The sequence below is a fragment of the Cebidichthys violaceus genome, unplaced genomic scaffold (assembly GCF_023349555.1).
Source record: "Cebidichthys violaceus isolate CVI_PGR_0920_01 unplaced genomic scaffold, fCebVio1.0.p SCAF_19, whole genome shotgun sequence".
NCBI classification, from domain to species: Eukaryota; Metazoa; Chordata; class Actinopteri; order Perciformes; family Stichaeidae; genus Cebidichthys; species Cebidichthys violaceus.
Window position 1 is genome coordinate 558,663 of NW_027176361.1, and position 14,555 is coordinate 573,217.

Genomic DNA, 14,555 nt, shown 5'->3' on the forward strand with positions numbered 1-14,555 from the left:
ATATATATATATATATATATATATATATATATATATATATATATATATATATATATATATAATACAGACATATTGATTCATGATAAAATGAAGCAGCATGAGCCAAGTGGAGTTTGTCTTTTATTTAATTACATTGTGCAATGAGACTGCAGCTGGTCCACACTCACACACATACATATACACACACACACACACACACACACACACACATACACCTACACACATACACTCACATATTCACACACACTGGGTTCTGCTGGCTGTGCAGTAGCCAGGGGTCAGAGGTGAGAGGTCATTGGTAGGATGTCTACCTGTGTACGTTTCCTTTAGTTTAGTTTAGTTTAAGTTCCAGCAGGAAGTCTGGAGGTCCGAGGTCTCTAACAGCCCAGCCCGCTGATGGAGCCGATGCGGTCCATCTTCATCCCGAAGCATCCTCTTCCTCCTCCGATCATGGACTTCCTGCTCCGCCTCCTCATCTTGGACTGCCTCTGGAGGAGGTCCAGGAAGAACCGCGGGACCTCCTCCTGTCCGTCGTCGGCCAATCCCCTCGCAGCACCGCCACTCACGGCCAATCCCGCGGAGGGAGACGAAGAGGGGGCGGGGCGTCCGGCTGAGCCCTCTGTGATGTCATCAGAGGTGGGAGGGGCCAAGATGAGAGAAGAGAGGTGAGAGCCGAACAGAGAGTGTAAGACCTGAGGAGAGAGTTTAAAATATAAACAACAACATGTCACCATGTAAAGATGTCAACATGTCAACACGTCAACATGTCAACACATCATGTCAACACGTCAACATGTCAACACGTCATGTCAACACGTCATGTCAACACGTCAACATGTCAACACGTCAACATGTCAACACGTCATGTCAACACGCCAACATGTCAACACGTCATGACAACACGTCGTCATGTCAACACGTCATGTCAACACGCCAACATGTCAACACGTCATGACAACATGTCAACATGTCAACACGTCATGTCAACACTTCATGACAACACAACACTTCATGACAACACGTCAACATGTCAACACGTCATGTCAACACGCCAACATGTCAACACGTCATGTCAACATGTCATGTCAACACGTCAACATGCCAACATGTCAACACGTCATGTCAACACTTCATGACAACACATGTCAACACGTCATGACAACACGTCAACATGTCAACACGTCAACATGTCAACACGTCATGTCAACACGTCATGTCAACATGTCAAGTCAACACGTCATGTCAACACGTCAACATGTCAACACGTCATGTCAACACGTCAACACGTCAACATGTCAACACGTCATGTCAACATGTCATGTCAACACGTCAACACGCCAACATGTCAACACGTCATGTCAACACTTCATGACAACACATCAACACGTCATGACAACACGTCAACATGTCAACACGTCATGTCAACACGTCAAGTCAACACGTCAACATGTCAACACGTCATGTCAACACGTCAACATGTCAACACGTCATGTCAACACGTCAACACGCCAACATGTCAACACGTCATGTCAACACTTCATGACAACACATCAACACTTCATGACAACACGTCAACATGTCAACACGTCATGTCAACACGCCAACATGTCAACACGTCATGTCAACACATCAACATGTCAACACGTCATGTCAACACGCCAACATGTCAACACGTCATGTCAACACGTCAACACGCCAACATGTCAACACGTCATGTCAACACTTCATGACAACACATCATGTCAACACGTCATGACAACACGTCAACATGTCAACACGTCATGTCAACACGTCATGTCAACATGTCAAGTCAACACGTCATGTCAACACGTCAACATGTCAACACGTCATGTCAACATGTCATGTCAACATGTCAACACGCCAACACGTCAACACGTCAACACGTCATGTCAACACTTCATGACAACACATCAACACGTCATGACAACACGTCAACATGTCAACACGTCATGTCAACACGTCATGTCAACACGTCAAGTCAACACGTCAACATGTCAACACGTCATGTCAACACGTCAACATGTCAACACGTCATGTCAACACGCCATCATGTCAACACGTCATGTCAACATGTCACGTCAACACGCCAACACGTCATGACAACACGTCAACACGTCATGTCAACACTTCATGACAACACGTCAACATGTCAACACGTCATGTCAACACATCAACACGCCAACATGTCAACCCGTCAACATGTCAACACGCTAACACGTAAACACATCAACACGCCGACATTCCAACACGCCAACACATCAGCACGTAAACACGCAAACACGCCAACATGTCTGGGTGATGATGAAGATCGTGGTGGTCTCCACAGACCTGTTTGTCGTCTCGTTGACCTGAAGGTCTCGACTCCACGGTGACGGTGAGGAAGAGGAGGAGGAGAGGAACGAAGGAGGAGGAGGAAGATGAAGCAGCCATCTTTGTTTCTTTGGAGGAAAACAAGAAAGAAAATGAATAAAGTGTCACCATAGCAACAGTCTACTGTATCCTGATTGGCTGCAGGGTGTTCTGATGCAGAGTCCACTGCTGCTACAGACCACCAGGGGCCCCAGACCACCAGGAACCTCAGACCACTAGGGGCCTCAGACAATCAGGAACCTCAGACCACCAGGAGCTTCAGACCACCAGGAACCCCAGAAAACCAGGAGCCCCAGACCTTCAGGAGCCCCAGACCACCAGGAGCCCCAGATTTAATGGACTATTTGGGGGACAGGGGGGCCACCAAACCATCATCAGTACAGATGACGGATCTTTATTTCTTTATGTATTCACTGTTTAAACTGCTTTTTAATTTTTATATTTGAATAAACATTTAAATATTGTCGCAGTAAAACGTTTCCATTTTCATTTTAATGTGTTTTAATTTTCATATTAAATGATAAATAGAAAACATTATGCTGGTCAAGGTTTGAATAAAGTCCCCTCTGGGCTTCCGTACTCCTGGTTCAATAGAGATGAATCAGTTCACATGACCAGCTTTAGTCAGAATGAATCCTGTAAAACTTTATTGATCCGTGAGACAAATGTGAAGTAAAAAACACAACTTTAAACCACCAAAGAAGAAGAATAAAGAATAACAAAAGTTACTCACCGATGAAGAGAAATATTCCAACAAAAGGCTTCAGCTGCTCGTCGATCAAAACGTTTTCTCGGACTATCGTCCCCGTGTGGACTATCGTCTGTCCTGTCTCACTGTCAGGACGGGTCGCTGGTCCACGATCTCACAGACCCGGCCTTAAGTACGACACCAGAGCTGTGATGTCACACATTCTTACCACGTTACCCCCAACGACGGGTCTCTCACACACACACACACACACACACACACACAGACAAAGGTAGAAGATCTGTGTGTGAAAACATTGAAACATGGAGGAAAGAAAAGAGACGAAAATATCGACCAATCAGACGCGAAGGTTCATGAAAGAAAACACACCTGAAAAGAGTTCATTCATAAATAACTGATCACTTTTTAATCATGGGGTCCTGGAGTCCGTGAGAAGGTTCCAGAGGTCCATTGTAAGTCTTAAATAGGCCTTGAAGAGGTTCCAGGGGTCCTTGAGAAGGTTCAAATCAAGGAGGCTCAAATGGTTGTTAAGGATGCTGCAGTCCTTGAAGATTATCCTGCAGTCCTTGAGGAGGGTTACAGAGTCCTTCCGAAGGTATCAGAGGTACTTGAGAACGTTAAAGTGGTTCTTAACTAGATTTCAAGGGGCCTTGAAGAGGATCCTGGAGTCTTAGAAGTGTTTAGTCATTGAAGGGGATCCTGGAATTGTTCAATAGGTTCTGGGAAGCATTTCTGAGAATCCTTGAGGAGTATCAGAGATTCTTTCCAGGGACAAGAAGTCATTGAGAATGCTCAAATTGGGGCTTCCAGGACCTTATAGACGTACCAGCGGTCCTTGAGGGGGTCTAGGACGTTATAGACGTACCAGAGGTTATTGAGAATGTTCCAGGACCTTATAGACAGTACCAGAGGTCCTTGAGGGGGTTCTAGGACCTTATAGACGTACCACAGGCCCTTGAGGGGGTTGTAGGACCTTATAGACGTACCACAGGTCCTTGAGGGGGTTCTAGGACCTTATAGACGTACCAGAGGTTATTGAGAATGTTCCAGGACCTTATAGACAGTACCAGAGGTCCTTGAGGGGGTTCTAGGACCTTATAGACGTACCACAGGTCCTTAAGAGGGTTGTAGGACCTTATAGACGTACCACAGGCCCTTGAGGGGGTTCTAGGACCTTATAGACGTACCACAGGCCCTTGAGGGGGTTCTAGGACCAATAGACGTACCACAGGTCCTTGAGGGGGTTCCAGGACCTTATAGATGGTCCTTGAGGGGGTTCCAGGTCCTTGAGGTTCTGATGTCTCTCTCAGACCCTCGTGACCTCTGACCTCGGCCGTCCCTCCTTGTCGTAAACTGTCACTGTGGCGACCGCATCGTCGTGAGCAACTATTTCCTGTGGAAGGGGGCGGGGCTAGTGAGGTTCACATGGTCCAAAGGATAGGTGTGTGTGTGTGTGTGTGTGTGTTTAATGACCCCCCGTTGTCTTTGTCCCAGTCAGACAAAACCCCGCCCCCCATTCATCCTCCGACGTCATCAACAACGCACATAAAACACACACACACACACACACAGTAAGAAAGGGTCATCAATCACCTCATTAGAGAGAAAGAGGCTGATCACAAAACCTCTGTGTGTGTGTGTGTGTGTGTGTGTGTGTGTGTGTGTGTGTGTGTGTGTGTGTGTGTGTGTGTGTGTGTGTGTGTGTGTGTGTGTTGTGACGCACAACATTCCTCTCCCCCCACAGTGACACACATACACACATGCACACGTCCTCACAAAGCAGGTTAAACCAGGGGTCCTTGAAAAGAGTCCAAAAGGTAAAAAGCCTCAACTGGTCGTTGAGGGAGGGACTTCCTCTCTGACTTCCTGTTTGAAGACACCAAAGGGACCAGTACCTCTTCAGGATATTTAAGGATGGGGAGTAAACCAGCTCCTGACTCTCTGGAGGAAAAACATCACTTTTACTTCAGGCTCTTCAGAAGTTCTCCAAGACCAAGACGACTCATCACGATCCATCTATTGTTACTTCCTGCGTCTTAAATTGACACTGTCATCATTTTACAAGTTTACAGTTTGTCTTAATACATATTTCAACATAAAATGAAACCTGCATGAATAGTGGACTCAGTGGAGTGAGAGAGATCTTCTGGTTCACAAACTAAAATTAGAATAGTTTTCTATAAAAACATAAATTAATCATCTTCAGCTGTATAAATGTAATTATTACACTATAAAAAATTTAATTATTACACAAAAAATGTAATTATTACACTATAATAAATGTAATTGCTACACTAGAATAAATGTAATTATTAAAATCTTCGTCACGTTAACAAAATAAAACACACAGAGTAAAGTTTCTTTCTTTCGTCTTTATTGTGTTTTGTATAGAAAACATCGTTAATGGAATTATTTCTAGGAAGGCGGGGTCAAACCCGCCGTGACCTCTGACCCATCACCCCCACCTGGAGGGGGGAGGGGCTTCAGGGTGGTCAGTTGTCGGTCAGTTGTCACAGTGACAGACAGGATGTCAGGGCGGAGCTTCAGTTGATTTTTGGGTGGCGGTAGTCTTTACCGGCAAACTTAGCTTTGTCTCCGAGCTCCTCCTCGATCCTACAGGTCAGAGACATGTTTTTATTCCTCTGTCAACTCTTCAACTTTGTAAAGTAAACACTATGCTTTTACTTTCAAAAGTAAAAAGCCATGCTTTTACTTTGAAAAGTACTGTGCGAATGACAGGAAGTTCTCACCTCATCAGCTGGTTGTATTTGGCGAGACGCTCTGACCTGCAGGGAGCACCGGTCTTAATCTGAAAGAGAGAGAGACAGGTAGAGAGAGAGAGAGACAGGTGGTCAGTGAATCAGACACTTTATTGAACAGCTGTTGTTGTTGATCCTTGTTCTGATCTACCTGCCTCCATACGTTTCTATTTTCTCTCTACCCGTCTCTCTACCTTTCCCCCTGTCTACCTGTCTGTCTGAGTGTGTGTCTACCTGTCCAGTACAGAGTCCCACCACCAGGTCAGAGATGAAGGTGTCTTCAGTCTCTCCGGAGCGATGGCTGACCATCACACCCCAACCACTGTTCTGAGCCAGCTTACACCTGAGAGAGAGAGAGAGAGAGAGAGAGAGAGAGAGAGAGAGAGACACAGGTAGGAAGACAGACAGTCAGTCAGGGAAGGTGAGGGATCGTTAGAGAGAGAGAGACAGGTGTCTTACGCCTGGATGGACTCGGTCACAGAGCCGATCTGGTTGACTTTGAGCAGCAGACAGTTACAGGCCTTCTTGTCCACGGCCTGCTGGATCCTCTTTGGATTGGTCACCGTCAGGTCGTCTCCTACGATCTGATTGGTTAGAAACACACACACACACACACACACACACACACACACACACACACACACACACACACACACACACACACACACACACACACACACACACACACACACAGGTGAGTCACTTTAAAGTCTGATCCACTAAAAATATTCAGACTCACATTCAAGCCTCGTCTGTGTCCGTCTGTCTGACTCTGTCTGTCTGTCTGTCTGTCTGTCTGTCTGTCTGTCTGTCTGTCTGTCTGTCTGTCTGTCTCACCTGGATGTCTGTGGAGGCGGTGAACTTGGCCCAGTTCTCCCAGTCGTCCTGGTCAAACGGATCCTCAATGGACTGGACTGGAGACAGAAAGAGAGACAGACAGGTAGAGAACAAAGTAGATTATTATATTAGAACTTAATCACATCCAGTTCTTTGCAGATGACTGTGTAGTTTATCTCAGTAACAGATTGTACTGAAAGAGGTTGGTACCGGGGTAGTGCTTGATGAAACTGCAGTACAGGTCTGTCTACCTGTCTGTCTACCTGTCCAGAGTTTACTACAGCAACGTACCCGGGTAGCCCTTGATGAAGCTGCGGTACAGGTCTCCCAGCTGGTCTCCACTGATGTGTCTGGACGGGTCGTCGGGGGACTTGAAGTCCAGGTCGTACTTCCCGGCCCTGAAGAACTCAGAGGCGGCCACGTCCATCCCGATGATGATCTTGTCGGGGTACCCGGCCTTCTCGATGGCCGACTTCAGCAGCTCCAGAGCTGAAAGAGAGAGACAAGAGACGATTTTAGTTCTGATTTGGGAATCAAACCCACGACTTTCTGCTCATCTACACTCCCTGTGATCTTCAGCTGGGAGTGTAAACACTTTAAATCTGATTATTATTTAGTGTATTTGTTAGCTTGAAGATGGCTTCTAAAGCTCATGCAAAAGAACCAGTCAGACAGACGGTCAGGCAGACAGACAGGTGCATGTCTCACCCTCGTTGTTCTCCAGGATGTTGGGGGCGAAGCCTCCCTCGTCTCCCACGTTGGTGGCGTCTTTACCGTACTTTGCCTTGATCACGTTCTTCAGGTTGTGGTAGACCTGAACATCCAAATACAGTTAGACATACAAACTAATACCAACAATAATACTAATACAAGTACCGATACAAGTACTAATACAACCTCGGCGCCGATCCTCATGGCCTCGTGGAAGTTGGCGGCTCCAACTGGAAGAATCATGAACTCCTGCATGGCCAGTTTGTTTCCAGCATGGCTTCCTCCGTTAATAACGTTAAAGGCCTGCAGAGACAACGTTTGTTAGCCAGCTAGCATTCAGCCACCAACGCCAACTGATCAGTCATTTCATCACTAGTGATCTATTTTAATTTGCAGTTATTTCCTCTCATGTCTAGCCACCTACCCTAACTTTATAGTAGTTTTTAAATTGTACTAGCCAGCTTTGCTAACTTCATGGACACTTTGATCTTTTCAGTATCAGTGGCAAACCAGTCGAAGTAGCTGGACACCTTTTTATGATTGATCAGTATTGGGTTGTAATGGAAGCTGCTGAAGTCAGAACAAAAGCCCCGCCCACCCACCAGAGGCCCCTCCCACTTACAGGAACAGGAAGTATGACGTCTTTGTGTCCGGCGAGGTCTGCGATGTGGCGGTAAAGAGGAACTCCCTTCTCCGCTGCTCCGGCCTTACAGACGGCCAGCGACACGCCCAGGATGGCGTTGGCACCAAACTGAGCTGTAGAGAGACAGACAGGTCAGACAGACAGGTCAGAAAGAGAGACAGACGGGTCAGAAAGAGAGACAGACGGGTCAGACAGACAGGTCAGAAAGAGAGGCAAACAGGTCAGACAGAGAGACAGACAGGTCAGACAGACAGGTCCTTACATTTGTTCTCAGTGCCATCCAACTCCAGCATGAACTTGTCAATCTTCTCCTGCTCAACAACGCTGAAGTTCTGGAGAGACAGACAGGTAGACAGACAGAGACAGGTAGACAGACTTTTAATTTTCAGTTCAAATACAGTTTTTAATGACATCCTGATCTTCTGCTGGTACCTTGGCAATCAGTTTGGGGGCAATGTCTTTGTTCACATGGTCCACGGCCTTAACGGTGCCTGATGGGAAAAATACAAACGTTAGAGACAGTCTGTGGGGATTCGAACCCTCAGCCTGTGGTGTTAGTGCCTTGCTCTGTGGGGATTCAAACCCTCAGCCTGTTACTGCCTTGCTCCTACCTTTGCCCAGGTAGCGGCTCTTGTCTCCATCACGAAGCTCCAGAGCTTCATGGATTCCAGTCGATGCACCGCTGGGAACAGCTGCCCTGAAGAGACCTGAGAGACAGACAGACAGGCAAAGAGACAGACAGACAGAGAGACAGACAGACAGACAGAAAAACAGAGAGGCAAAGAGACAGAAAGTTGGAGTTGTTGAAAGGTTCTCTTGTGATGTAGCTAGGCTAACAGTTCCCCCTACTTCCCGTCTTTGTGCTAAGCTAGGCTAACCACACCCTGGATATACTGTGTGTGTGTGTGTGTGTGTGTATATATATATATATATATATATATATATATATATATATATATATATATATATATATATATATATATATATATATATATATATATATATATATATATATATATATATATTCAGTATATACATACATACACACACACACACACACACACACACACACACACACACACACACACACACACACACACACGTAAACATTGCTCACCCTTGGCCGTCCACAGGTCCACCTCCACTGTGGGGTTTCCTCTGGAGTCCAGAATCTCCCGAGCGTGAATCTTAGTGATCGACATCCTGACTGATAGACAGAGAGAGTGAGACAGGTGGAGAGACAGAGAGAGAGTGAGACAGGTGGAGAGACAGAGAGAGAAAGAGAGACACAGAGAGAGTGAGTGAGACAGGTGGGGAGACAGAGAGAGAGATAGAGAGACAGACAGAGAGAGAGAGCGAGACAGAGAGACAGGTGGGGAGACAGAGAGAGAGAGAGATAGAGAGACAGACAGAGAGAGAGAGCGAGACAGAGAGAGAGAGTGAGACAGGTGGGGAGACAGAGAGAGAGAGAGAAAGAGACAGAGACAGAGAGAGAGAGGTGGGGAGACAGAATGTCCACATTCATGTCAATAAAGTTTGAGTGAATTTTAATTTTGTCAAGTCGGAAAAGAATGAAACATTGACCTTGAAAAAAAAGAATTATTCAATTATGAACCAGAGTGTGTGTTAAATGTATGTATGTATGTGTGTGTGTGTGTGTGTGTGTGTGTGTGTGTGTGTGTGTGTGTGTGTGTGTGTGTGTGTGTGTGTGTGTGTGTGTGTGTGTGTGTGTGTGTGTGTGTGACCTGCTCTAGAGATCCTGTGAGACGCCATGATGCCTCCAGACACCAGTCCCTTATCAGACTCCTCCCACAAACCACCCAGCCAATCACAGAGTGTCTCATGACGGGCATGTACTAAGGGCCAATAAGGAGCGAGGGAGAGACCATTGTGGTGACAGAGGAGGGGGGGTTCCTTATCTTCCTGAGTTATTAATACAGTAAGTGTGAGGGGGGGGAGGACCCTTTCACCTTTTCCCTGACCTTTCTACAGCGGTCATGACTTCCTCTTTGCTCTTATAGAATTACACACACACACACACACACACACACACACACACTAATGTAGTTGACATTTGAAGAGGTATTTGAGACTCTCCTCTCTAAAGGTCTGATCTCCAACATTACTCGTGACATATTAGCATTCCTAGCATTAGCATCAGTCGCTATAATACTGGAGCTAACAGCAGTTCTACTAGCAGCAGAGGCTGTAGCAGTGTTAGCAACATTAGCATATTAGCATTAGTGGAGAAGAACTGGTAGAAACAGTGTTAGCAACATTAGCATATTAGCATTAGTGGAGAAGAACTGGTAGAAACAGTGTTAGCAACATTAGCATATTAGCATTAGTGGAGAAGAACTGGTAGAAACAGTGTTAGCAACATTAGCATATCAGAATAGTATAAGGGGCAGATTTAGTAGTACTGTAATAGCATAGCATTATTTTTAGTGTCTGTGTGTGTGTGTGTGTGTGTGTGTGTCTCTGTGTGTGTGTGTGTGTGTGTGTGTGTGTGTGTGTCTCTGTGTGTGTGTGTGTGTGTGTGTCTCTGTGTGTGTGTGTGTGTCTCTGTGTGTGTCTCTGTGTGTGTCTCTGTGTGTGTGTTTTGATAGGTCAGACTTGGCAGCAGAACAACAGCTGAGTGGTAACAGTACACTTTGAAACGACTTATGGCCTTTACTGTACACACACACACACACACACACACACACACACACACACACACACACAGAGACACACACACACACACACACACACACACTGCAGGAGAGGAAGGACAATACACTTAAAACTACTGCTAAAACTTTTACTATGTTTTCTAAGTACTACTGCTACTCTGAATACTACTGCTTAAAGTACTGATACTACTGATACTGATACTATTCCAGCTAGTTATACTTCTCCAGTGTACTGCCTTCACTGTTCTTTGTGTTAATGTGATATTTGTGAGTATTTCAGTGTACTCTGGTTAAACACACAGCTTTGAGTCTATAACACTACACAGTATACTACGTAGTGTACTACATACGTATACTACAACATAGTAGTACTGAGACTAAAGGGTTCAGGTCTGGACTTTGTGCTGCTGTTTGTTCCACTCGTCGACCTTCAGGCTGATCAAAGACCAGACGGCTGTTCTCTCTTTAGGTCACGTCAAGACTCAAAGACACAGAGACACAGAGACAGACAGAGACACAGAGAGACACAGAGACACTCTAACACCTCCTTCAAAATAAAAGACATGCAGCCACAAAGAAATTGAGATCAACAAACAGGAAACAGTTTGTCACGTACCTGAGGAGAGGAGAGGAGGCGTCTGTCTGTCTGACTGTCCGACTGACGGGGAAAGTGTCCCTCTGCTACGCTGCAGGGCTTTTATAGAGGAGGAGGAAGAGGAGCAGGAGGAGGAGCAAGAGGAGGAGGAGGAAGAGGAGCAGGAGGAGGAGGAGGAGGAGAAAAGCGTTGCCTTCGACCAGCAGCTTCTAATCAGCTGCTGGTCGAGTCGACGTTTGAGCCAAATGTACAGAAATGAACTCATAACAACCAGAGAACATCTGGACCATGTTCAACAGAACCAACCATAACCCAACTATACATATCAATACGCTCTGAAGGATCCTTTCATTATTAATATAACCATAACCCAACCATACATATCAATACGCTCTGAAGGATCCTTTCATTATTAATAGAACCATAACCCAACCATACATATCAATACGCTCTGAAGGATCCTTTCATTATTAATATAACCATAACCCAACTATACATATCAATACGCTCTGAAGGATCCTTTCATTATTAATATAACCATAACCCAACCATACACATCAATACGCTCTGAAGGATCCTTTCATTATTAATATAACCATAACCCAACCATACACATCAATACGCCCTGAAGGATCCTTTCATTATTAATATAACCATAACCCAACCATACATATCAATACGCTCTGAAGGATCCTTTCATTATTAATAGAACCATAACCCAACCATACATATCAATACGCTCTGAAGGATCCTTTCATTATTAATAGAACCATAACCCAACCATACACATCAATACGCTCTGAAGGATCCTTTCATTATTAATAGAACCATAACCCAACCATACATATCAATACGCTCTGAAGGATCCTTTCATTATTAATATAACCATAACCCAACCATACATATCAATACGCTCTGAAGGATCCTTTCATTATTAATATAACCATAACCCAACCATACATATCAATACGCTCTGAAGGATCCTTTCATTATTAATAGAACCAGGGATAGAACTAGAAGTACTACAGCAGTAGAGCTACCAGTAGTTGACGCAGCATTAGTACGTGGTAGTAGTAGTAGTAGTAGTATTACCAGAAATATTATTATTATATGATTTCTATGAAGGTTAATATTATTAAAACATTAATACTTTTAATATATTCATATTATTATTAATAGTTAGAAAATGTACAAAGTCTGTTTCTCTGTGGAGTGAACGAGGGACAGAGAAGGTCAAAGTTCATCTGAAGAGGAAACATGAGACGAGCTCTAAAGGGCACCAACACACACACACACACACACACACACACACACACACACACACACACACACCAACACACACACACACACACACACACACACACACACACCCCACACACCAACACACACCAACACACACCAACACACACACACACACACACACACACCAACACACACACACACACACCCCACACACCAACACACACCAACACACACACACACACACACACACACACACACACACACAGACTCACACACAGAGTTTCCTCATCAAAGGTCCAGAACATCAGAATAATGTATAATTATCACAGTTTTTGCCCGTTGCTTGAACACTATAGACTCATGCTTAGACTACAGTAACACAGCTTGAAGCTTTTCTTACCATACCTCCAACACATGTACCCATACCTCAAACAAAAGCCCTGCTTTGCACTCTAGTTGCAATTCTGCAACACACTTACTCCTTTATGAAACACACTGGGTCCTGCATACTACACTCTGTTTCATACATAAGACTCTTCGTTCAGAAATGAAATCTCAGGGTGCCATTTGGAAAACACATGTATCCAAAATACACATCGGGTAATTGCAACCACTCAAATACACACCTGAAGGCACTTACTTGCAAAACTGAACACCAATCAGCTACAAAAAGCCCTCAGTTTAGCCATTTCAAGAACTCTGCAAGCATGGATGGAGGGAGAGCAAGAGGAAGAGGAAGAGGAAGAGCAAGAGGAAGAGGAAGAGCAAGAGGAAGAGGAGGAGGAAGAGGAGGAGGACAAGGTCAAGGTCGAGGAGGCCATGCACGGACCCCTATTCCTGATGATATAAGAGCAACATGTCATGGACCATGTCATCAACCATGGCCTGACTATGAGGGAAGCTGGGCAGAGAGTCCACCCACATCTAAGCCGCTTCACAGTGGCATCTGTAATAAGAACATTCCGACTAGACAACAGGTATGTCTTCACCGCTCTATCTTCTGCTCTACTCTGATGGTATTTACAGCACTCTACTACAGTATATCACATTACCACATCACGTGTACAGGGTATTGCAGGGTGCTAATGCTCCCTCTGCAGCCAAAGTGGTAATCTCTGTGAAACATACCATGATTACTTATAATGAGATGTTTCAGTACAGTGGATGATACAGTATATACAGTAAAGTACTGTAAGAAAAAGAAGCATGACTAGAAGACCTTCTGGAGGAGGACGCCAACGCCTGTTCACACAACGGCAGGAACTTGCCGTTGTGGACCTAGTGAGGGCAGACCCACCCAGACTCCACCAGCTACGACAGAAAATACTTGCAGACGGGCAAGTATTCAACAACATAAACCGTGTGAGCATCACCACCATCAGACGCATCTTGGGAGAACACAACATCACCATGAAGCAGCTCTACAGGGTCCCATTGAGAGGAACAGTGTCAGGGTCAAAGGACTTCGAGCTGAATATGTACGGGTAAGTGTAGCTGTCCTTTACATTTACAATACAGTATTTCTGAAATCCAGTAGCAGCTGAATATGTACCGTATCGGTACCACATGGATCCATTCGGAGAGCTACACAGGTACCTGTGTGATGGGGTGAGGGTTCTGTATGTGTAGCACTGTAGTACAGTAATATGTTTTCTTTTTTGTTACAGAGAATCTTGGCCATGGATGGAGCCGCACAGCCTCGTGAATTCATTTTCATGGATGAAGCTGGATTCGACTTGAGCGAAACAAGACGACGGGGTCGTAATGTAATTGGCCAAAGGGCAATTGTGCACGTCCCGGGGCAGCGCGGGGGAAATATCACAATGTGTGCCGCCATAAGCCTTCGAGGGCTTCTGCATCATCATGCAAAACCAGGTCCATACAATAGCCAACATATACTCACATTTCTAGATGCTCTCCATAATATAGTTGTACAGACCAGCCCAGGTCTGTGGTGGTATGGGACAATGTCAGTTTCCATCGGGCTGCTCTG

General features: G+C 45.2%; 2 protein-coding genes across 2 annotated transcripts; both read right to left on the reverse strand.

The window, feature by feature from the left end:
• Positions 1-127: 127 nt before the first annotated feature.
• On the reverse strand, positions 128-3,224 carry nppcl2 (natriuretic peptide C-like 2). The gene is made up of 3 exons (XM_068713822.1): positions 3,125-3,224; positions 2,350-2,459; positions 128-692 (listed from the first exon to the last, which is right to left on the reverse strand). The coding sequence occupies exons 2-3, from the start codon at positions 2,449-2,451 to the stop codon at positions 378-380; spliced, it is 417 nt and encodes a 138-aa protein (XP_068569923.1). The 5' UTR covers positions 2,452-2,459; positions 3,125-3,224; the 3' UTR covers positions 128-377.
• Positions 3,225-5,452: 2,228 nt separating this feature from the next.
• On the reverse strand, positions 5,453-11,437 carry eno3 (enolase 3, (beta, muscle)). The gene is made up of 14 exons (XM_068713035.1): positions 11,342-11,437; positions 9,168-9,257; positions 8,662-8,757; positions 8,483-8,541; positions 8,313-8,382; positions 8,030-8,163; positions 7,594-7,710; positions 7,405-7,510; positions 6,988-7,185; positions 6,697-6,773; positions 6,319-6,443; positions 6,094-6,202; positions 5,851-5,909; positions 5,453-5,713 (listed from the first exon to the last, which is right to left on the reverse strand). The coding sequence occupies exons 2-14, from the start codon at positions 9,250-9,252 to the stop codon at positions 5,644-5,646; spliced, it is 1,305 nt and encodes a 434-aa protein (XP_068569136.1). The 5' UTR covers positions 9,253-9,257; positions 11,342-11,437; the 3' UTR covers positions 5,453-5,643.
• Positions 11,438-14,555: the final 3,118 nt, after the last annotated feature.